At 40.0% G+C, this 25,408-nt stretch overlaps 2 protein-coding genes across 3 annotated transcripts in view; one reads left to right on the forward strand and one right to left on the reverse strand.

The window, feature by feature from the left end:
• Positions 1 to 12,567, forward strand: part of USP47 (ubiquitin specific peptidase 47) — a 47,520-nt gene extending 34,953 nt beyond the window's left edge. For both annotated transcript variants that reach the window (XM_063437948.1, XM_063437947.1), the window contains 12 exons: positions 862 to 1,069; positions 1,573 to 1,688; positions 1,912 to 2,031; positions 2,455 to 3,220; positions 6,042 to 6,217; positions 7,548 to 7,628; positions 8,100 to 8,215; positions 8,360 to 8,478; positions 8,896 to 9,026; positions 9,572 to 9,619; positions 10,905 to 11,035; positions 11,743 to 12,567. In XM_063437948.1, the coding sequence (XP_063294018.1) occupies positions 862 to 1,069; positions 1,573 to 1,688; positions 1,912 to 2,031; positions 2,455 to 3,220; positions 6,042 to 6,217; positions 7,548 to 7,628; positions 8,100 to 8,215; positions 8,360 to 8,478; positions 8,896 to 9,026; positions 9,572 to 9,619; positions 10,905 to 11,035; positions 11,743 to 11,917 (2,187 nt within the window). In that variant the 3' untranslated portion in view covers positions 11,918 to 12,567. The remainder of the gene's footprint in view (positions 1 to 861; positions 1,070 to 1,572; positions 1,689 to 1,911; positions 2,032 to 2,454; positions 3,221 to 6,041; positions 6,218 to 7,547; positions 7,629 to 8,099; positions 8,216 to 8,359; positions 8,479 to 8,895; positions 9,027 to 9,571; positions 9,620 to 10,904; positions 11,036 to 11,742) is intronic.
• Positions 12,568 to 14,943: 2,376 nt separating this feature from the next.
• Positions 14,944 to 25,408, reverse strand: part of DKK3 (dickkopf WNT signaling pathway inhibitor 3) — a 34,321-nt gene continuing 23,856 nt past the window's right edge. The window contains exons 6-8 of the mRNA XM_063437953.1: positions 24,861 to 24,999; positions 21,149 to 21,305; positions 14,944 to 15,929 (exon numbers count right to left, since the gene is read on the reverse strand). Coding sequence (XP_063294023.1) covers positions 15,713 to 15,929; positions 21,149 to 21,305; positions 24,861 to 24,999 — 513 coding nt within the window. The 3' untranslated portion in view covers positions 14,944 to 15,712. The remainder of the gene's footprint in view (positions 15,930 to 21,148; positions 21,306 to 24,860; positions 25,000 to 25,408) is intronic.

Below are 25,408 nucleotides of genomic sequence, written 5' to 3' on the forward strand. Positions count from 1 at the left end.
AAACTTCTGGAATAAAAGGGAATCATGACATGTCACACATGTCATGTGTCCTTAAGGGGTTAAACTTCAGGTAAAAAAAAAAAAAATCTGACACCGAGGGGTGTTCTAAACCACTACATGCTTCTTAACCCTTGATAGGGAAGACATGGGATTGGGGGGCACCATTGTAACATCGCTGGGTGATACAAAAGTAAATACTAATACACAAAAATAAGTCCTGCACTCAGACTCCCACTACTCTTGGGACATAGCAATGACTATAGGTACACATCAGGCACAATACATACAATGAAAACCATAGAAAATAGTTACCTGTGCTCTATCCCAAATCTTATGCATATTTAATTAACTAGAGATTTTTTAGTGACACTACAATTGGTGTAAGCCCACCTGCCACGTCAAGGCAAAACCTCTTAGGTGGGTCCTAAACGAACAATTCACCTTGCTTAGCTATAGCTGTATACAGAGTGATATATTGTGTGTGATTTCTTTCATAGACCAACAAAAAAATCAAATGTCTCTTATTTTTTTCTATGATTTTTCTTATGTTCATGATCTGGGGGCTTTTTACATTTAGAATTTTTGGGCAAACTAAAATTAGATCAAATATATATCCAACTAAAATAAAATGTTTACTAAATATACAGGGATTTTTCAAACTTTTTACTGCATTAAATTATGAAAAGTCATTGACAGATTATTCATATTGATAAAATCTAAATGTTGTAAAGAGAAAATGTAAAAAATTATATATGAATAAATCAAGCACATCTAAATAATATATATCTACATATGTATATATCTATCTCACGCACAAATATAGTCCATATCCAGTATCCTCACTGAAAGTGTTTGCTTTAGATCATGGACTTGGAGGGAATTGTACCCCTCGATTGCTGCCGACTTGTGAAATACGATGAGTTTCATGATTACTTGGAGCGATCATATGAAGACGAAGAGGATAAACCAATGGGATGCCTCCTGGGTGGAGTCAAATCCTCCTATATGTTTGACCTACTGTTGGAAACCAAAAGGCCGGAGCAAGTCTTTCAGTCGTACAAGCCGGGCGGTAAGAGGAATTCACTGTGTTCTGGGCAAAGACTTGCTGCACGGCGGCCACTTTGTGCCAGTTGTTTTCTGTTACTTTATAGTTTCTGAATTTCGGCAGGTATTTAAAGTGATATGGTCTCTCCAGCTACCTTTATAGCTGTAGCTATACCACCTGTTGTGGTCAATGGCTTATTTCATATGTTGATATCATCTATAAGTATAATATACACGTGATGAGTTATCCTTTGAGTTTGCTGCTTTATTAGAGAATGTTTTTAATGGTTGCATGTACCTGTTTGCTACAAAAGGTGACTGTGATAGATAGATATAGATATATATAAAAAAACATTTTTTCATTGTTTATCTTTATGGGCATCTTGTCTAGATTTTGCCTCTCACTGGTCGCTGATTATTTATTTATTTTTCCCTCTTTGCTCTGATATCTTATTTTTTGAAGCTTGGTTATTGCTGTGCGTTGTCGGGGCCAAAGGTTTATTTTTAACATGGTTTCTATTTCCGCAGAGGTTATGGTGAAGGTGTGTGTAGTGGATCTGAAGACCGAGACTGTGGCTCCACCGCTGAGCGTTCGGGCGTATCTGAGTCAGACGGTCACAGAGTTCAAGCAGCTCATTTCTAAGGTTTGGAGACTTCACTTCAGAGTATTAACAAACATGGATAGAACTGTTGGTGTTATTGCTGTAATTTATCTGCCTTTGGACCATCAAAGGACTGGAAGGTCCTGATGTCACTACAACAAATCCTTACTTTTAACCTGTTTAACTCTCTATCATCCCACTAATCAACACATCACACTTTCAAAGTGTTAACAGTATATATGATTGTGTGTGATTTGTGTTGCAGAGCACGGATCTGCCCCCTGACAACATGAGGGTAGTGCTGGAACGATGTTACAATGATCTGCGACTGCTCAACATCCAAAATAAAACTCTGAAGGCAGAAGGATTCTTTAGAAGCAATAAGGTGAAACTTGAACTGTTACCTCTCATTAACATATTAAAGGTGAAGTTACTGAAAAACTTCATATTAAGTCGCCAAATGTGTGAGAATTTCAAAGTTCCGTCAGGATGATTCTCTAATAATTCTGTATGGGCAGCAGGGATCCTGAACACCATCTTTCTAAAATTCATCAATGAAAATCATATTTAGAAAAAGAATATTGGATTTTGCTGACAAGCATGGACTTTAAGAACTATATGTGTGTATATATATATATATATATATATAGTCATAGCTATTGTCACATCTGGCGTGATTTGGACATGAGTTCTTTGCTGTTATTAATTAGATGTTTGTGCATTGAAAGAACACATTGTATCAATTTGTGTTTTCTCCACTTTGTTTCATACTGGTTTTGAGGTGTGCCGTGTCTTTATTTTCCTGCAGGTCTTTGTGGAGAGTTCTGATTCATTGGATCACCAGCTACTCTTTCCAGAGTCTCAGCTATGGAAGCTGTTAGATCGTCATGCCAATACAATCAGACTGTTTGTCTCGTTACCTGAGCACTCCCCTGGACCTCCCACTGCCAGGTCTGCATGCCCAAAAGCTTGTGGGGGGGAATTGAATCAACCTAATGACTTTTCTGACCAAGATAAAGAAAACGTAAAATCTGTGGATGCTATTTTGGAAGAGAGCACTGAAAAACTAAAGAGCTTGTCTCTCCAGCAGCAGCAGGAGGGTGGGAACGGGGACAGCAGCAGGAGCACGGAGGGAAGTGACTTTGAGAACATTGATTCGCCTCTAAACGAGGCGGATTCTTCAGGTTCAGCCGATAACCGAGATCTGGAAAATCGAATTCTGGCAACTGATGCCGAAAACAATTTCCAGTCGGAAGAGCGATCAGATTCCGACGTGAATAATGACCGGAGCACGAGCTCTGTGGACAGTGATATTCTCAGCTCAAGCCATAGTAGTGACACCCTTTGCAATGCAGATAGTGCCCCCATCCCCTTGGCTAATGGACTTGATTCCCATAGTATCACCAGCAGCCGGAGGTCCAAAGCCCATGAAGGGAAGAAGGAGACCTGGGACACAGCCGAGGAGGATTCTGGGACAGATAGCGAATATGATGACAGCCGGAAAAGTCGAGGAGAGACGCAATACATGTATTTCCGGACAGAATCACATCCTGCTGCAGGTGAAGGGAATAAATGTAAGTTATTCAATATTTCAGTTTAAGGTGATTGGTAACTTGGGGAGAGAATGCAAAGCTGTAGTCCTGACCTGGTTATGCTTTTGTTTAATTTTTAAAATTATTTCTAAATGAATTTTAATAAAAAAAAAAATATATATATATATATATATATATATATATATATATATATATATATATATATATATATATATATATATATATATATATATATATATATATATATATATATATATATACATACACACACGTTTTTTTTTTTTCTTTCAAATCATAAATCTTCTGCATGGCTTTACTTTGTTTTAGGATTTCTAATACTGCACATTTGGTGAAGTAGTTGTACTGTTATCCTGAGCTAGCATAACTAGGACTTAGCTTGGTTGCTTTATTGGTGTTCTCCAGTGCAGGTATGGGGGATAAAATCCCATAACTTCTGCTTTTCAGAGTATTGTACCGACACAACCTTAATATAAATGGTATGAATCGAGGACACTGTGCTGGTTCTACTGAAATACAGGGTTCTGTATACAGGCTGCGTTGGCCTCCTCCTGATTCTCATGGTTGATCTGTTTGATATCACATCCTACGGCATTTACCTTATTGGTTGGAATAATCGGTGATTGTGTATAAATATTAATATAGGTTTATCTGTGGTTTACAATGCTATTCACACCATTTAAAGGACCACTATAGTGCCAGGAAAACAAACTCGTTTTCCTGGCACTATAGTATTAATAGGTCCCCCCTGTAACGGAACCGCTTGCACCCCGACCGGGTACCTTCTGTTGATGGATGCTCCTAGCGCTTCCTGAGGACTCCAAGCACTCCGCCAGACACCATAACCACTGTAGACTCCCGCGAACCGCCCCAGCTTGGTTGGGGTCTCACAGTCTCCACCCACTCTAGACCCAAGACCAGGGTCCAGCTTCCAGTAGGTCAACCTCTCCGAATTCCAGAGAGCAGGAACAAGCTCTTAGCAAAGCTTAGTGATTATACCCTAGGGAGTTTAGTGATTATAGCAATACCCAGAGTGTAGTTCTCCAATCCCCCAAACATGAGCCGAAACTTCATGAAGGTACAAGATGATCTGACTCCAATGAGCGTTTATTACTCCTTTAAATACAAGTTTTCAGGTCAGAGGCACACCCCCTGGACCTGGTGGTAAAGTGTAACAAAAGGGACACAAACCAATGGGAACACCAATTAACATAACACTCCCACATACACAATCAAATCCCTCCTCTCCGTCTTGGAGATAATTGGCTTAAGGCACTGCAGTAAACTCCATTACCTCTAGGTACAGAAAATATCTAAATTTTACACTAACTGCAAAAATACGTAAAAGTACATAAAAATACATAATTCTTATTATATTACACAGAACCCCCACATTTAACCTATCCCCAGATAGCTCGGATATAGGTGAACAGCGCTCAGATCCCACGAACAAAGTAAATTTGCCATGAGGTTAAAGTTTTGGGGAAACCTCTTTTGACCGACCGCACGCAGGATTTCTTGCCCAAAACAGTTCCACAGAGTTTGGCTGTGCGGCCGGTCTATTTACAATGTTAAAGTCAGTTCACACAGAAAAAAACGACTAAGTCCCATTTGAATTCGCGAACGGTCCCCATTCGTGAAAATAGCACAGTGTAACATGGCGTTCGAATTGTCGAACGCACTTCAACTTTAGCCGACGCGTCGAAGTGGAGGGGAAGGTCAGGGTCCAGCAGTAGTGAAATAAAATCAGATATGGCCAAATGTTTTTAACCCCTTAAGGACCAAATTTCTGTAATAAAAGGGAATCATGACATGTCACATGTCATGTGTCCTTAAGGGGTTAAAGGGCAAAATCTCCCCAGGGCCATAGTCATGAGGAAGGAGGCTAGCAATCAGGCTCCTCCAACAGCCAGGGGCAAAGGGCAGCTTGTCACCTAAATATCCAGTGACAAAAGGCATTTCGTCACTCCCCCCACCCTTATGGCCCCCCTCCCGCCAGGCTGAAGGGGGAGGAAGGGGTTAAAATCTTAGCTTTCTCCAGCGCCGGGCTCCCTCTCCTCCTCCTTCGGTAGTCATCGGCTGAATGCGCGGCAAGAGCCCCGCACGCGCATTCAGTCAGTTCATAGGAAAGCATTGAGAATTGGACGTTGGCATCTTCTCACTGTGAAAATCACAGTTGGAAGCGCCTCTAGCGTCTGTCAATGAGCCACTAGAGGCTGGCTTAACCCTAAAGTAAACATGTTTACAGCAGGCAGGGTTAACCCTAGATGGACCTGGCACCCAGACCACTTCATTAAGCTGACGTGGTCTGGGTGTCTATAGTGGTCCTATAAGCAGTTTGTAAATCAATTATCAAACAACCACAGGTGACATTGTTTCAGATTGCAAGTGTGCAGGGAGTCATAAATGTGCCTTAAAGTAACACTGTTGGCATCGGAGCCTATATCCTATTGTAGTGTTTATGGTGCAAAGAGTCACGCCTCTCAGATGCCCACATTGCCAACCAGTGTGTTGGTTAATTAGACCCCCACTTAAAGGCAATAATTGCCGGCCAAGGTTAGTGGCTTATCCTACCTCTTACAGGCCATCATTGCAGGCAAAGGTTGGTGTCTTATCATACCTCTTGCTGGCCATGGTTGGGGGGTTATCATTGTATGTTGTTGGATGGGTAATACAGAACTGAGTTTTCTAGAGTGTCCATAGAGTTGTGGCTTTAATGGCAGAACCCCAGTCCAAACTACTTTTTGTTATGTTTCTTTGGTCTGTGTGTTTTTTTGTTTTTTGATGTTGAAATGTTTTGTTAGCATCTGCTTTTGTTTATTAGGCTTATTGGTGAACGTGGATAAAAGAATCACCTTATCTGCCTTCAAACAACATTTAGAGCCTTTTGTGGGGGTGCCCTCCTCCCAGTTTAAAGTGTTCCGGGTTTATGCCAGTAATCAGGAGTTTGAGAGTGTCCGTCTGAATGAAACCCTTTCATCGTTTTCAGACGACAATAAGGTATGTGCTTTTCCTTTGAGCAATGCTTTCACTACCTCTTTAAACGGTGTATTTTGTAGTTTAACCCCATCAAAAACAACCTTAGCTTAATGAAGCAGTTTTGGTGTATGGATCATGCCCCTGCAGTCTCACTGTTCAAGTCTCTGCTATTTGGGAGTTAAATCGCTTTGTTTCTGTTTATGCAACTATTAACATGTAGCAAAAAACAGAACAAGAAATAAAACATTCTAAATTAAGCAGACTGTGTAATGCAGGAAGTATAAAGATTAGATATCTCTTTTTCGGAAGTGTTTAGGAACGCTGTGTAAGTCACTTGCATGGAGGTGTGACTAGGGCTGCATAAACAAAGTGATTTAACTCCTAAATGGCAGAGAATTGAGCAGTTAGACTGCCGGGGCATAATCTATAGATATGAAGCTTTAAAAGGCCACATTGCAGTGATATCATAGAATGCAAATAAACCTTAAAGGTTATGTTGTTATGATGGCATATTTTACTAAAGTTTTAATGAGATTTATTTTACAGATGTTTGTTGTATTATATCACTGTTTCTTTGTTTGCTCATTAATATGGCTGATCGTCGCACCTAATGCTCAGCAAAAGCTGCAATGACCAGCTCAATACAGCACAGTGAAATGGTTACTCCAACCACCATAACCACTTCAGTGATTTAAAGGGGTCATGGTGGTAGGAGTCCATATGTGCAGTGTTTTAGCTTAAAACACTGCACATACTGAGATATACTTAATTGTGTGCTGGGGCTAATTGCACCTCCAGCACACGTGACTTGGGCAGCCCAGAACCCTGTTCCAGGCTATATAATGTCAATTCTGTGCATAATTTACACCTGTCAGCATGCACTGTACGCTGATAACGGACTTTAAAATCTTCCCCATGCAGCAAAATGCCAGCAAGGAAAAGCTAGCTCTCCCCTCCCACCAACCTGTTGCTTATTTAAAAAAAAAAAAAAAATAACTGGTCTTTCCCACTATCCTTCTCCCACCACCTCCCCCTCCTCTATAACACAGTGTGCACATGCGCTCTGAGTAGATAGTTGGTCCAATCACAAGCATCTCTGAGAAGCCTCTGTTTGGATTGTGATCGGCCCAGTGACGTCATGAAGGGGGAGGGGAGAACTGCCTTGGGAACTTTGCCCAGCGCTGGATTTTGGGTTTAGGGGAGTAAAACTTATTACAGGTTATGCAGCCCATTGAAAGGGGGACCTTCTCCACAATTCCCACTAAGGCACACACCTGATAAGCCCCCTCTCAAAGCCATTGTTGTAGTAACCCTTTTAATTATGTACCCTTTTTTTTTTTTTTTTTTTCAGATCACCATCCGGCTCGGTAGAGCACTTAAAAAGGGGGAATACAGAGTGAAAGTTTTCCAACTTTTATTAAATGAGACAGAGGTAAGTGCTTAAAATAGTACTTTATCATACTTATTACAAAATGGGGATTAGTCCGTCTTGTCTTCCCAATGAAAGGAAATCACACTTTTTTTTTTTTTGTTTGTATTTTGTTCTCTCAAATTAATTCTGAGTTGTGCATTTGTGAACAGGGTTCCAAACAGGCGATAAATTACATGAGAACCTATATTGATATGCACTCAAACAGAAGGTCTTAGAAGCTTACTAGAAATTAGAGGGAAGTCAGTAGAACATACACACATGAAACCATTGCATTGGTTGGAAGAGAGAGTCAGGTTATGGTATTGCTTGGAATCCATGTTAATACTGAAAATTCTACTTCATTTTAGTTTCTCAGAGAGAGCTTTTTCTGTCTGTCACGGAGCATTGAAACCTCACCAGTCTCTGAGAGTTTCCTTTTACTAGAATAACCATGTTCAGACAATGTTTCACCCACTATTTTATTTTACCCAGCCCTGCAAGTTCCTGCTGGATGCTGTGTTCGCTAAAGGAATGAGTGTCCACCAATCTAAAGAAGAACTGTTACCACAACTCAGGGAGCAGTGCGGTCTGGACCTGTCCATAGATCGGTGAGGATACATCTTTTTTTTTTTTTCTTTATCTTCATGCAGTATATCTGCTGCCAGCAACAGACCTAATGCCATGTTGCAGGTTGTGATGTTTGACCCATATCTGTTCAGACTCCACACAAACAAACTGTCTTTCTGCCTCAGATTCCGACTCCGAAAGAAGACCTGGAAGAACCCAGGAACAGTATTTCTGGATTACCATGTTTATGAAAGTGATATTAGTATTTCCAGCAACTGGGAAGTGTTCTTAGAGGTGCTAAATGGTAAGCCTTTCACTGTCGACCCATGCAAGATGTTGGCATTGATTGTAGATAAAAGGCATTTAGTTAATTAAGAAACCAGGCATCTATTCAGTTATAATTTGCTCAAGAAAAAAACTGTTGGTTTCTTCAGGGGGAAAACGTTTTTCTTTTTACTTTTTTTTTTTTTTTTTTTATGTTAATCATTCAAACTACCTGAAGAATTGGACAGTAGCAGAGTTCTACTTGGCATGACTTTCATCATTCAGTGTTTCTCCTGGCATAAGGGAGATCATCATTTTCTGTATAATTAGCAGAAAAGTTGATCAAACCACTTATTAGCATGGGCTCTCTCCAGACGTTTGTCTAGTTTACTCTTTCTGCTTATATTTCTGATTTACAATATGTTGGTAGCTCTGATTTTATCTCTTTATTGCTCAGAAAACGAGAAGATGAAGTCCATGTCTCAGCTTTCTATATTTACTAAGAGATGGAGGCCATCGGAACTCAAGCTTGACCCGTTTCAGGAAATTGTGCTGGAGACAAATAACGTTGATGAGCTACGAGAGAAGGTAACCATAAACTAGAACACAGCTCGCCTCAATGAGGTGATCTGCACCATTAAGCAAATATGTTTAAGTAGTAAAGGTATATTTTTCTAATTTTGAGACCAGATGGTCTCACACTATCCACCACTCAAATCATTTCTAAATTGTACCTAATGCAGTCACTGGTTCATTTTAGTAATACTCCATTCTAGGCTAGGCTTGGGCAAAAAAAATTGATCCTGACTGTCCAAATCAAATTCCTTTTAATTTACACACCAGTAAATAGATCCGTCTGGGTTTTACCTGTGGAGACTTTCAATGTATAAGACTGGATAATTGCATGCCGAAGTAACCAAGAGAGTAAATCCTTCCTAAAACTCTACTTTGGCCTAAACCTTATTTTCATGGACTTTGATTTAAGATTCTTTATTTAGTGAATACATCCAACATATGTTCTCAAAGCTCTGACGGTTATACAAACTTGCCTTTCCCGTGCTGGGTGGGGATAGACTGAAATTACATAGTAATTCCCTGATATTTATTAGATCTATGCTTTTCTTCTTTTGTAGATTTGTGAAATAAGTGACATACCTTTGGAAAATCTGGAATTTGCAAAAGTAAGTCTTTGTTACTTTACAAAAGGCAAAAAGCTGCATGTTTTTTTGTTTTTTGTTTTTTTTTATACTCCTTTTTACATCTGTCACCATTTGCGTTAACATTCAATTATTTTAATGATTATTCTCTTAACTGCTATAATTTATTAACCATGTTCTTTTTTGTTTAACCTGTAATTAGTCTTTAAAAAAAAAAGGGGGGGGGGGGGGGAGGGGGTTGGTGTATTTGCTTCTTTCAGCAAATGACATAAAAATTATACTGGCAGACTCCTCATGCTCACTGCCGATTGGTTGGCTAGCTAATCTCCACAATGAATGACCATACTATGCCACTCCCCAAAGATTTCTGGAATAAACCACACATTAAAGTAATATGAAGATATCGCTTCTGCCTGGTCAGAGAATACTGTATATCACTTGCATTTATCGGCAATTCCTCCGGAAAGGCTACAGGCCTGACGGCACATGCTCCCCTTTTCTTGAATCTGAATATACAATGGTCTGAAACACCCTTTGTGATGGGACATAGCAGGCTATGTGGGTCTAATTTTAACAGCACATTCAGGGATACTTAATAAATTATGTCTTGAAGTCGCTTGACTTCTCCTAATATAAATAACACCTATCTGAAGGGAAGAAATGATTTAATGCTGATAAATTCTGCAAAGCCAATGTAGTCAAACGTTAACATGTTTGCATTTATTTTAAAAGGGCACTCTAAGCACCAAAACAACTTCAACTTAATGAAGCAGTATTGGTATATAGATCATGCCCCTGCAGTCTCACTGCTTGATTATCTGAGGTTAGGTAAAGAGAGAGAGAATCACAGGAACAAATAGATTTTTCTCTGAAACCAGCAGAATTGTCTGCACTCTCAGAGAAACACCTTTCGAGACCTGTTCCAAATATTTTGTGCAAAAATAATATATTTAATTTTACTTCCTCCACCCTGCTATTTAACATCTATTTTAATGTGTGAATTTGTCAGCAATGCTTCTCTCTGAAGCATTTGATTGGACACCACCAGTACGAATGAAAGTGTTTGTACTTGGCAAAAAGGTGATTGACTAATTCATTTTTTTTTTTTTTTTTTATATATATTTTATTTTAACAGTTCAAGTGCATTAAAAAAAATTGCACATTTTTTAACCTAGACTTTCTTTAAAATTTAAATCTACCACTTAGGAAAGCAAAAAAGTGCTACTGTGTCTTGATTTTCTTCTACAGACACTCCATACCTCAGTTTCTAAAATCTGTATTTTGAACATGTATGTGCTAAACTCTACAGGGGCGAGGGACATTCCCATGCGACATTTCGATTCTGGAGATCCATCAAGATTTAGATTGGAACCCAAAGGTTTCAACTTTGAATGCCTGGCCTCTGTACATTTCAGATGACGGAGCAGTTATATTTTACAGGTAGGTAACCACATTTCCTATTATCTGATTTGAAAGCTAACCTTTCCGTCAATCATTTCATGACAGCATTTCATCCTCGTGTGTCAAATTATGAAAGAATACAGCCTTGTACTTTGTATATGCAGTCTCTGAACAGTTATATTCTTTAGTGGTTTGAAGATGCTCGGTAATTTATTTAGGTGGGCACATGCTATTGAAGCTTGAGAAAATTAACAGAATTCTTTCATGAAAACGGTTCAGTACTGTTTTGAGTATGAATTATGTTCCCCTTTAATACACACCTGGGGCAAATGGTCCACAAGGTTTTTTTTGTTTGTTTGTTTTTTTTGCTTGACAAGAGAAACAGTATCTACTTTCATGGTTCTACATTCCCCCTTGCGATCTCCTTTGTTAAGTGGGTGTAGACTCCTGGGACACCCACCTATAGTTCACATTAGCTGTTTCTAAGAACACCTGTGATTTTCCCTAAGCAGGGCAAACTTCCTCCGTAACTCTTCTGGAGTGATGGCAAAGGAGCTAAAGTAGTTTTGCCCACGGCAGATTCCCTTGAAACGTTTTGGTGGTGACATTTGTTGGATGAAGTAGTCAAAGTGAAGAGATCGTTAATGCATCCGTTAAATGAACAGAAATTCTTATCTTTATAAAAGGTAAACTACCTTGTGGGTTTCCAAAAAATGTTTTTAAAAATCTGTTACTTTTTATTTTAGGGATAAAACGGAGGATCTAGTTGAACTTACAGACGAGCAGAGGAATGAGTTAATGAAAAAGGAAAGTAGCCGCTTGCAAAAAACTGGGCACCGTGTGACTTACTCCCCCCGAAAAGAAAAGGCACTAAAGATTTACCTGGACGGAGCATCGAGTAAAGACGCTGCTCAGGACTGACATTTAGCTTAAGACTCCATTCAAGGGTTGCTTTCGCAGGCAGGTTCACTGTCGGCACAGAGAAAGGACTCTCTGCAGGACACTCAAGGTGTGACTTGATAATACCAGCACTGATTGGTGGACTGTAATCCAATCAGCACCGCAGGACCCAGTGAGGTCACTGTTTGACTTGTAATCATGTTCTGCACTATGGTCGATTAAACTGTAAAGGGATGTGCAAATAAGATTATATATAAATATATACAAAAGCATATATATAATGTAATAAAAATCAAACCAAGTGGATTGGATATTTGGCTGTTACCCAGCTTTGGTTGGATGCAATTGTTTGGAGCCCTCTCAGAGAGAGAGATCTCCTCAGATCTTTCAGGGATTTCAACATAAAGCTACAAGGAGCTTGGAATAGTTTTCTATGTTATGTCGCTGATACACACATTACCTCAATTGAAGTAGTAGGTTTGTGTACATGCCTGATGCTGCTGTACCATTATTTGACGAGGGTAAGAAGGTAGGTATACGCTGGAATTAAGGATGCGCGTCTGTTTACGAACAGGTTCTTGTAGCAAGGGGACAAAGTATTAAAACCAATAGAGCAATCTTATTCTGCTGTTTCATCAGAGTGTAAATAAAATATTACCAATAGTCCAACAGACTGCAATGCTTCAATTTCCTAGAATCTCACATATCAACACTTTGTACATGAGAAACTTTAGCTGCCTATTTAAATTTATTTCCTTTTGTATTTTTCCCATGTTTGGTTATCCTGGTACTATAGAGTTTTTTTGTTTGCTTGTTCATTGTTTTTGTTTCGTTTTTAATTTTAATTTTTTTGTGTAAAGCTGCATTTTTATTTTCTTATATATATTTAGCTTTTGGAGATGCCGTTTTACATTGATACACTTTTTTTTCTTTTTTGGTGGGTTTTTTGTTTGTTTTTTCATGTTTATTTTGTGTTCAGTTCAAACTCCTCCCCCTGTATGTTTTAAATAACCATTGGAAGATTAATTTCAAACATAATTTACTGAATTCATTAAATGCCATTTTGAGTCTTTTTTTTTTTTTTAATCCTTGCTGTTTGATTTGCAACACAAAAATAGTAGAAAAAATATGTATAAATATTTCTGCATACATTTTTGAAATTGCTGTGTAATTTATAACTAATCAATACAAGGTTTTGATAATTTTATTTTTTTTCTTCATGCCGGATGCTGTTTACAAACAATGAACATGCCAATAAAAATTAAAAAAAGAGAAAGCCACACAAATTAAATTGTCTCTTTAAAACAAACATGTTTTATTTGGATTTCTGGTCACAAGTGGAAAGGTAAGTTAAAAGATTCCACATGATCCAATTAAAGGTGCTGTCACCCTCCACATGTGGTCCATATTGTCGGTGATTAGCCCATGTAGTATACCATATTTTACCAAGAGGCAATAGACTTACAGGAGTATTTACTAGACACTCCTGTAAATTTATTGCCTCTTGGTTTTAGCTTTTGTAATTCTTATATTTATTTTACATTACCGTATGTATATCTGTACTACACTGGGTCGTTGGTTGTTGCTGATCTGCGACACCAATGTGTTCAATACATGGAAAGGTATGATCAACGATGGATACATACATACCAGAAGCAAAATAATGGCTTCTTCTATAACCTATACAAATCTTAATTTATAGTGATAAAAAAATGAATCGGGCTTCAACCAGCTTTTATTATGCAGCTTATGCGTCTTTAATTGTTTCGTTTGTGCTGTACGTCGTTTCAATTCCAAACAAGTCACACTTCAGTAAATACGATTTGCGTTTTTGCAGGTTGTTTCTTAATGATTCATTCATTAGATGCTTTAAAACGGTTATTTTCATGGTCCTCTTAATAATGCCAATGGTTAATTTGCGTCACATTGTTGTAGTATTTTGGGGAAATTTTAAACATTACTCGAAATTCTGAGTTTTGTCCCTAAAGGGCTGTTTAATTAGTTAAGAGTTTTGTTTGCACTGTATAGTGAGCAGAGCACCTTTTTACAAATCTCTTACATGTGCTCTGTTAAAGAACCAGTGTTGCACATATTCCCTCCCTCCCTCTTCCAGCAGAGGTTTTATTCAGCTGATCCCCCGATAACGACAAATGTTACCCATTCGGAGTGCTTCCCATAAAATCTACTCCCCTGCTCAATAGGTTCTGGTTATAGTTTCCAGCTGTTGGCTTATCTTGGGAAGGTTTTGTAGTGCTTGTGTTAGGAAGTGGTTATGATGTGGTTCTAGAAACGAACATCTCTTAAATGCCCATGAGGTTATGAAGTGTTAAGTACAGCTGTACATAATAGAATAAGTCATGGGTAGACGACCTTTGGCACTAGAGATGTTGTGGACTACATGTCCCCTGATGCTTTGCCAGTATTATGGTTGTAAGAGCATTATGGAAGATATAGTCCATAATATCTGGAGTGCTGAATGTTTCCTACCCCTGAAATAGGTGGTTGGTATGAGTCAGCTGGTTCTTGTACGATTCTTTCGACTCAAATAATTAATTTTTTAGACAAACACCAGCCCTCAAATTTAAGGCCTTTGTAATCAAATTATATTTTTCTTTCCGTTGTGATTTAAAAATTTTTTTTACAAAAAAATGTCTACACATGTGATTTAAAAGAGAGAAATAAAATGTGAATTAACCTTGTATCATTTGAATGTACTTAATGCAGAAGAAAGATCAGAGACACAAACCTTCAGAATAGGTGAATAATTACAGCTCAAATCAAAGATTAACACCCTATGTTTTTATTTTGTGTTTAAAATGGAGAAAATGTAGTATGTGTCTTTGAACAATTATTTAACACCAGCTCAGTTCCATTTAACTCTACATACATACATACATACAGACATGCAGTGGGCTACCTGTTTCTGGTGTCTGGTTCTGAGAGACTGGAGAATAAACAGCAAGTCTGCTAGTACATTGCAATAACGTTTAGCCATAAATAGATGATATGGCAGATTTATTTCCCCCCCCCCCCCCCCCCCCCCCCCCCCCAAGTCTAAATCTTTACATTTCATTAAATTCACGGTTTGGTTAATAAGCTCCCTAACTGATTAGGGAGCCAGAGGTTGACAGTCACTTGCTGATTCAGTACTGTGGCCATTGGGATCCTGCCTAACAACCATCAGTTTCATTTCATACACAAAATGTTGCCTTGGGTGACATGATCAGGGACTCTTTAATTATCTCTCCATTTAGAAACCTACTTTATACATACCTGGTTACTTAAGGGTCCCACATTACTATCACTATAAAAATAATATAAGAAGAATGATGGCAGGAGGAAATTGTATGCCTTTAATCTGTAATTCGCCAACAGCCATTCACTGCTTACTACAGTAGGCGATAGTGAAGGTATGTGTTCGTGTTATACAGATTGGTAATGTGAAAAGTTCTAAAAGTAGAGCAGTGCCTTGGAAACAATTAAATTATCCTGATTATTTTATTTATTCCATAGCAATCTTGGCACTTTTTAAAACATTGCCACCGATTTTGTTTTCTTTCTATTAAGAATGTGTATGTAAATAGTCCCCCTCTTGTAAGCAAGAAGAAAAAAAAAAAGGTAGACACAAACCATAAAATTGATTGGCAACTAGAAAAAAAAAAGTAACTTCCTTCTGAGAAGAGAAATCATAAAGGCTGCCCTCTTAAAGGGTTAATCAACGCATGTTGGAGAATATAGAGCAATCCACTGCATGAGGGAGGCGGTAACAGTCTTTTACCCTGTTCTATTACAGTCTGTAGGTATCCAACGCGTTCCTCAGATCTCGTCCTGGCTGAGAACATCAGGATACATTTCTGGCATGTGATAGTCTGCAGTCGGGCTGGACCCAGTTGTCACAGAGTAACTGTCTTCGTAATTTAATTCTTCCTGTGGTAGCAAGCTGACAAAGGGAAAGTCCTCTATTAGCTCCTCAGGATTCGCCCTCCTGTCAATGTCTTGCGGCAGCTCTTCACAAACGGACACTAAAGTATGACTGACAAACAGAGAGTATTACAATCAATATGAAAGTTACTGAATTTACACAATATATAATTTCCAACCCCCCCAATCCCCTTTGATTTGATGAGTTCTTTATTCCATTGAAATTAATAAACATTTGCTTTCCTGCTGTCCTCTGCACAAAGTGGAGTCTGCATGCCAACATCACACTGGCCAGATGCTAGTCTCTGATAGTTAATACTTCTACCTCATGCTTGGCCAAAGTAAAATGTGACAATCTAACCATTATACAGACTGCTGCAGGGTTTTTCTTTGTGTTTTTTTTTTTTTGCTGGTTTCTTTAGATTTTTTTGCTTTGTTTTTTTATTATTTATTTTTGTTACAGGCATGTTAATGATAAACATGGCGTGTGATAGAAAAGTTGAAACATGACAGTGGTTAGAAACATACGTGTAATCGTAAGGGTAACTTTATTGACAGCAGGTTTTTTTTGGGGGGTTTGTTTTGGGTTTTTTTTAGAACAGCCGCACTAAAAAGTATGTTCGTTAGAAGCAGTAGATTCATAAGGGCCTGGCAAAGACCATAATGAAAAAGAGAAAAGGTAAATATAACCTTAAAAATAGAGGAAGTTGAGCGATCAATGAAGACGGCTCCACATGTTGGAGTAAAGTGAGAAACTATACGTGTGGGGTTTGGTGGCAATGGAGGAGCCAGCGTAGCAGGGGTATTTCAGAAAGTCCACAGGAGCATAGAGAACCCTTTCCATAAATGTGGTAGGGTAAACCTCAAGAAACAAAACAAAATCTAACTAAAACAGTATGTAAGTGTCTTTTTTGTAAAGGTGGGGAAAATGCGGGATATAAGGGATAAAAAGAAGGTGCAAGGGGGCGGGGCCTGACCGTCAAGATGGCCGGACGCAGATGCTAAATGCTCCGGTGGCAAGGAGCATAATCTGAGCCCTAACGGCAGCCTACCAGACTGAGGAGGATAACCAGCACCTGAAGCGGCACCTAACGGTACGCAAAGCATGCAGCTCCGACCGCAGAAACCGGAGCCTAGCAGCGAGGCCTACCACCTACCGAGACAAACGGACCACGGGGGAGACGGCCACTCTCCTGGGGCCATATTAAGCTACAACCTCGACATGGGTCCCGTTCCCCCCCTTTGGACCGGCGGGGGTCATCCCGGTCCCCACCAAACCAGGGCAAACGACACCACAAGCCCCGGCTATACCCCGTAGCCCGAACAACGCGGCCTGTGGGCCACCCAAAATGGCTGCCGCAACTCAGTGGCAGAAGCCCGCGCCAGCCCATCAAAGCAGCCAAAGATACTACACAGAGGAGCAGTACGCTGAGAGACTAGACAGGCTCTTTCAAAGGCTCTGGGAGCGACTGAAGCTATGTTGCAGATGGGAACCACCTGACCCGGTGGGAACAGTAAGGAGGGACGAGGTGCGGAGCTGGAAAATACCTACATCGGGTAAACCACGCAAAGCTAATGTCGCAGCCCGCCCTGCAATCCTTCCTGGGTTGAAGGCCTCCACGGCACCGACCACACCGCTGGAAGCCCGACCGTCGCAGGCGAACATCCGAGCTCCCCATGGCGCCCAACAGAGGGTAGACCCGGCCTCGACCATGAGAGCTAGAGTTTGTGGACTGCAGGTGCTTGCCTTCATTCCGGCCTGGGGCTGGAGCGCTCCCTCCTTGTACCAACAGCTCACCGGCCTCTTGTTGACCAGTCCAACTCATGGCTCCGACCATCCCAGCAGGGGTATTGGCTGATAGATGGACCGTAAGCCCGCAGCCCCACTACATGCCGCCCACAGCCATGAACTCTTTGGTGGATAATACAGCGTGTTTCCCAATTAGCTAAACGACTCCACTTGAAGTTTGCACCAGGACATTGCTTACCAGACACTCATGCAATTCACCAGTGGGTCCAGCGGTACTACACCACTAAACACTTTACCTGTCGCATCACTCACACATGTATTAAGCTATGTGCAGTTTGAGTAAGCCCCCATTACGGTGCACAACAGTTATGTTACAAGCGCATTAAATGTGTTCACAAGTTATAACTGCCTGCTCTCAGCTTGTATTACAACACGCAGTTTAGGCACAGTTAGCAGGATACATGGATTACCTATATGCAACATACGACTAGCAAATGCATACCAGCTGACTCATAGTTTAACCTACACTGTATTGCACTGTTGGTACATTAAGACACTGTTGGTACATTAAGACTAGTTAATGCATTGTTAATTTAGCATGTTACATACCGGATCTTACGATCCATAGCTTGTATTTTCATACTACAGTTTAAACATAAAAAAAAAAAAAATGAGGCATTGTTATTCTGGAAATGAAACATACTCTTGCTGAATGTTGTATCAACCTTATATTGTAAACCACCCATACATTTCCCCAGCTTTCTCTTATGTATCCCATCTTATATGCCTTCAATAAAAAACAGATTGACAAAAAAAAAGAAGGTGCAAAAGCCAAGTAACCACCACTTTGTTCACACTCTTGACTCTGTTATGAATGTTATGGTGGTCGGGTCCCAGGCTGGAGTTGTAGGTGTGGAGATACGATGCAGTTCAAGGCTGGTCAGGATAGCGTCCATCTCCGATGTGTCAGACACTTTGTATTCCACATTCTGGTGTTGTATGATGACTATGAGAGGGGAGCCCCAGCGGTATTTAACACCTTGATTCGACAGGATTGATGTGAGAGGACGTAATGACTTCCTCCCCTGCAGAGCCATGCTGGAAAGGTCTGAGAAAAAGGCAAGGTCCATTTCTTTGAACTGATATGGGATTTCCCTCTAGTTGCGTTTAAGATGGCGGCCTTGACTTGGCCATTCTGAAATTTAATCAGTAGGTCGTTGGTGGCTGAAGCAACAGCTGATGGAGGCTTAAGGAGACAGAACATTGCGTCTAGCATATGCCTTTAGCCTGTTTAGGGTGCAGGAAGGCCGCGAAGAGCCTGCGTACAAAATGAGGCAGTTCTACCGTAGTGACACTGTCTGCTAGGCCCCGGATTTTCAGGTGTTTCCACCTCCTTTTGTCTTCCAGTGCAACAAACTGGTGGCCGAGAGTTGGATGGGCCGAAGCGAGGTCACTGACCTGCGTTAGTAGCTCTATGACTTGTGATGTATGTGCTGTAGTGGTCTGCTCAACTGTGTCCATCTTCTCTGACATGTGCTATTTAAAAGGATAGGCCCCTTACTACTACTTTGCATAACTGTAATGTCCATATCCTTGTAGTGTAAAAGATTTTTTGGGTTTTGGTTAATTACCCCCCCTTCAGTGTTAGCTGCTGTGTCCCTAAGTATTCTACAGACAGCAGTTATGTCGCAATGTCCATATCCCTTTAAGTAGAGTGCCTCAGTGTATTGTCCTGGGTCCGCTTCTCTTCTATTATAAGTGATCTTAAAGTGGGCATTGAAAGTCATGTGTCAATGTTTGCAGATGACACATCTAGGTAGATAGCACTGGCTGAACATGATAAATCTTCTTTACGGATTATTATAATTATCTATATAGCGCCAACAACCTCCGTAGCACTGTACAATGGGATGGATTTGGATCAATTGGGGAACAGGGCAGGCACGTTGAAGATGAGATTCAATATAGATTAATGTAAAGTCATGCATTTTGGAATAAGGAACCCACAAGCCACTAAACGGGCTTGAATTAAGGATAACTTTAAATGAAAAGGACATTGGAATAATTATTGATAACAAAATAGACAACAGTATGCAATGCCGGTGTGCCATTTCAATAGCTAGTGAGGTGCATTTGAGTATAAAAATGGGTATTGATTCACGCGATCCAAATATAATTTTGCCTATTTATAAATCAACGATAAGATCCTAACTTGAATAGGCGGTGCAATATTGGGCAAAAACTAGTAAGGAGGATGGAAAACATTAGTTAAGAAGAAAGGCTAGAAAAACGGCATTTGTTTTCTTTATCAAAAAGACACCTCTGAGGAGATATGATATAAACAGGGTCAGTACAAACTGTTATTTATTTATTACTGGTATTTATAAAGCACCAACAGATTCTGCAGCGCTGTACAATTAGTGGAGAACGTACAATATACACAGACAAATACAATAGGTAGAGAGAGCCCTGCCCGTAACCTGATAACTTGCCATTGAAGCTCTTTTATACAAAGTGCTTAGCTAGATAGCCTAGTGGTGAGGGGGGAAAAATGCAGAGCATCACAATCGCTGTTCCTATGAGTGAGTATGAGTGTGAGATAAGGCCTGAAGAACAGAGATGGAGATAGAACAGTTATAGGAGTTATTTACAGCCTGAAGAGTAGCAATGTGTTGTATACAATTGAAAAGTTTCAACCAAAATTCTATCACCCAAAATATTAATAACTGTGTACATGAAATATTGGTCCGAAACATTAAATGACAATGATGCACAGAATTGCAGTGGCAAGCCAGGTATAATTGGAAACAATTCAATAGTAGCACATGATAATATGTTATGTGGTAACCTGTTTATAAGCAGGAAGATACAATAGACAAGAGGTCACCCATTGAGAGTGGAAGAAAGGCATTTTTACTTACAGCAGAGGAAAGGGTTTTTTACTTTAAGAACGATAAAGATGTGGAATTCTCTACCTAAAGAGGTTGTCATCATATTCTACAAAAGGCTTGGATGCTTGTTTGAATAAGCAGAATATTCAAGGATATGATTGCTATGTATGTCACTTGGTTGTTGATCCAAGGACAAATCTTATTGCCATTATGGAGTCAAAAAGGACTTGTTTTTAACCTTTTTATGGTATTATTGAAAATGGCTACAATTGTTTTTTTTTTTTTTTTTTTTTCCTTCCTTTGGATCAACAGCGTAAAGGAATGGGTTCAAGGTTGAACTTGATGGACTTTGATCCTGTTGCAACCTAGATTACTACATAACTATATCAAAACATCTAAATATTAAAATATTTTTCAAAATATTATATCAATTTAAAAGTTTTCCCAACTTATTAAATGGAGGCCTCGGTACTCACCACAAATTGGTTCTCAGTGAGGAGGCGAAGAACATATGTACAATCACTGGCTTCGAGAATAGATGGCATTTGGACAATTATGGTAACTAGACAGATTTCTGGTGGGGGGAAATGACTACTTAAAATAATATATTGTTGATTAGACCAGACAGGGATGGATATACCAAAGGTTGTAGTGCCAGGACAATGCACGTGTTAGGATGTGATCACCCACCTTTGAGACTGGCACACTAATCCACTGGAACATGGGCAGAGATCAAGCACCCCGTCACTTTGCAAATTCCAGCTGAGAACATTCAAAAGCTGGTGAACTGGGTTGTGACAAAGCTCGCCCTTCACTGGCAGTGGGGCGCAGACCGGGTATAAAAGACCTAAATCAAACAGAAGCTATTAAACCAAAAATCTCTATAACCCATCAGAACACAGCAGGATACAGTAGATTATCTGTATGCACGGACATAGAATATTTGTACAGCTGAAATCTTACAGTAATTAAACATCATGTTTCTTTCACTCTACTCTGATTGGCTGCTATTTTGGCAATTCCCATCCTAAATTGTTGCATGAAAGACCTGCCAAAATATTGCAGACAAAAAAAGGGTGAGAGGAGTCTTCAGTACATATCCCATATATAGATTGACAAGTCGGCATAAAGCATTAGTGGGTAAAGTTGAAGAAACGCTCCAAGAACCATAACCGTTACAGTCAGCTGTGCCCTGTCACAGTACTATAATAAAATGTCAGGCTTTTTAGCAAGGTTTCAAATTTTACCTGGGTCCTGCCCGCTGCCCTCTCCACATCTGGTACATCCTGTCTCCTCCAGTAGAAGAAGCCAGACATTTCTATAGCTTAGAAGGAGAGGTGCAGGACAGCAATCATTGATTGACAGCACTCAGTTGACGCCAATGATTGCAGAACTGTATGGTTCTATTTCTCTATGGAGTTACTCGGCTTCTCCTGCTACAGAAACCTGGGTTGAGCACGGGTAAATGGCAGGACCTAGATAAATAATCATATCGTGCTAAAACTGCTTGATATCGTACCATGGGATGGCACAGGATACTACTGGCATCATAACCACTACAGTAGGCTTCAAAAGGGACATCCAAGAGCTATAACAATCACAGCTTATTGTATTATTATAGCTCAATGTATTATTACAGCTCATTGTATTATTGCAACTTATTGTATTTTTACAGCAAACTGTATTATTACAGCTTATTGCACTATTGCAGCTCAATGAATTATTACAACCCATTATTATTACTACAGCTTAATGTATTATTACAGCTCATTGTATTATTGCATCTTATCGTATTATTACAGCTCAGTGTATTATTACAGCTTATTGTATTATTGCATCTTACTGTATTATTACAGCTCATTGTATTATTGCATCTTATCGTATTATTACAGCTCAGTGTATTATTACAGCTTATTGTATTATTGCATCTTACTGTAATATTACAGCTTATTGCACTATTACAGCTCAGTGTATTATTTGAGCTGTAATAATACAATAAGCTGTAATAACACTGAGCTGTAATAATACAATAAGATGTAATAATAATGAGTTGTAATAATCCATTGAGCTGTAAAAATACAATACATTGCAAATTTAGTTATACAGACATGCGCGTGACGTCACGACGTTAACGCACGCGCACGTTCTGGGGTCAGAGGTCACCCTCTGACCAATCAGAGCCCAGAGAGGGATATTTAAGTCCCTGATTTGCCCCAGTACCTTGCCCTGTCGTGGTTTCCTGTTCCTGGTTCCCGAGAGTGCGTTTATCCTTGTGATTCTGAAATTCTGTTATTTTGACCTTGGCTATGCCTTGTTATTCTGATTTCTGGTTCCCCTGACTTGGCTTGTTTAAACGGTATTGTGTATTTCTGGCTTCCTTGACCTCAGCTTTCCCTTTGACCATTCTCTGTCTCTAAGGTATTAGTCTGGCCATTCTGAGGACCGGTTTACGTTCTATCCTTTTATTTCCTTTTCGTTTTCTATGTATACGCTTACATTTACAGTTTCTGTGTGTTGGACCACACTAGCAGTCGTGACACTGAGGACATCCAGTGTCAGATAACGGACCAAAGGTCCGTTTAAATTCCGGAAGTCCCTCTAATGGCTGTCTGGTAGACAGCCACTAGAGGAGTTAACCCTGCAAGGTAATTATTGCAGTTTCTCAAAAACTACAATAATTACCACTGTAGGGTGTCATGGGACATTGCACCCAGACCTCTTCAATAAGCTGAAGTGTTCTGGGTGCCTACTGTGTCGCTTTAAAAAGTATGCTTCAATAACAAGTATGGGTACAATACAAAGATACCTATATAATACAGAGAGCTGGCACAATACAAATATACCTATATAATACACAGAACTCTGTAGACTACAGAGATACCTGTACAGCAGGCAGAGCTGAGTAAAATACAGAGACATAACCCACAGAGCTGGGCACAATAACTCTCACACAGCCATCACTGTGATGGATTACACAGAGCTGCAATACAGAGATCCCCACAGAGTACATGTCTCTGTATAATGCTGCAGATCTCTCTCTCTGTCTACCTAGCCCTCTCTTGGCTCTTTCCTTGACATGATCCAATCTTCAGTAGTGTTCCAGCTATGATAACTGCTTTCCATTAAATAATGCTACTGTTATAAAACATGTCAGCTACTCAATTAGCTCTCAGCACACAGTGTGCATAGGGTAATGCATCAAGATATGTTGGACTCTAACCGTGTCAGCTGCTCCTGGCTCACTATTAGTTCCTAACAGTCCATGTACACAGGGTTAAACCTGCAGGATACCGATAGACACCTTATTATCTTTGCAGCTGGCAATATAATTAATCTGCAGTGGTAAAGATGTAGCTGACATGGTTAACAGAATCACAAATCATTATTACATATTAAAATAAATTGGTATTAGATCAGTCCTCAGAGTCGCATTAATTACATATTTGTGTTAATTCCCTTTAGGCAGTCAGTAGGGCTATTGGGGGAAATAAAAAGATAATATAATGCACGTATATTTGGCAGGGGCCAGGAGCTGCTGCTAGTGTGCTCTACTTGTGCTATTTCCAAGATGGCTTCTCTTGCTTCTCTCTCCAGCGGGCACTGCACCCCACCCCCTACTACTATTAGCCAATGATGGCCCCTGAATAGAGAGGCCAATAGCATGCCTCCACTCATGGGCAGCTGGCTGACCCGAATGGCCACTTCGTAAACACTGGGCATGTGCAAAACCTGCTGAAACAGGGCAGATTTCAAACCTGCCCCAATTTATTGACATTCCTAAATGCTCTTAAGTAAGCTTCCACAAACCGCTACCAATGAGAGGGAGAAGCCCTACATTACTGAAACCTATTATAGAATTAAACAGACACTATTTTTTCCCCATATTATGTTTGGCTTACCACCCTCCCTCCACTCTAGAAAACATATCTTAGTATTTCTAACCTATTGCAAATAAATCCCCCCACATAAACGCTGGTGGGGCGCTGCCCCAAGTCCCTATGGACAAGCCTCTACTGCAACAACCTGTGCAATTATCTGTAATAATACAGAAAAGCTGTAATAACACAATAAGCTGCAATAACACAATAAGCTGCAATAACACAATAAGATGTAATAATACAAAAAAGCTGTAATAACACAATAAGCTGTAATAATACAATAAGCTGTAATAATACAATAAGCTGCAATAACACAATAAGCTGTAATAATACAAAAAAGCTGTAATAACACAATAAGCTGTAATAACACAATAAGCTGTAATAACACAAGAATCTGCAGTAGTTGTGTTGCTTGCAGTGTCTAATTACTGAAAAGATCATTTTTCTTATTCTATAAAATCTGTGAAAGTTAAAATTATTTACACTTCATATACAATATAAAACAAAGTGATGTAATCATTTACTTGACTGAATGGAGCAGCAGAGTCCGGCACTGCAGTCCTGTTGGCTCTCGCAGATGGTGCCACTTGCTCCCTTTGTTGACATGGTGCACTGGCCCCAGACACACAGCTGCCCATCACAGCACTCACCATCTCGCATGCACTGAAATAGAATAGATTGTCACTACTCTTTTTGACAAACACCACTACGCTCCTTTACACCCGGCATTAACACCTTAAGGACCAAACTTCTGGAATAAAAGGGAATCATGACGTGTCACACACGTCATGTGTCCTTAAGGGGTTAAACACTGCTACCCTCCTTCACTAACCACCTGACATCAAACACTTCAACCCTCCTTCACTAAACGCCTGGCCATTGGCGTACACACGACCCATTGGGCCCTGGTGCGAAAATTGATCCGTGGCCCCCCCGCACTTACTCTGCGCGGGCCGGAACACATGGCGGCGGGCACCTGGTTGCAGGGATCGCAGGGCTGCGACCCCTGCGATCGCAGTATGTACACCAGTGCATGCAGATACACACACACTTAAAGGATCACTACAGACAC

This window comes from Pelobates fuscus, chromosome 12, assembly GCF_036172605.1.
Source record: "Pelobates fuscus isolate aPelFus1 chromosome 12, aPelFus1.pri, whole genome shotgun sequence".
Classification (NCBI taxonomy): domain Eukaryota; kingdom Metazoa; phylum Chordata; class Amphibia; order Anura; family Pelobatidae; genus Pelobates; species Pelobates fuscus.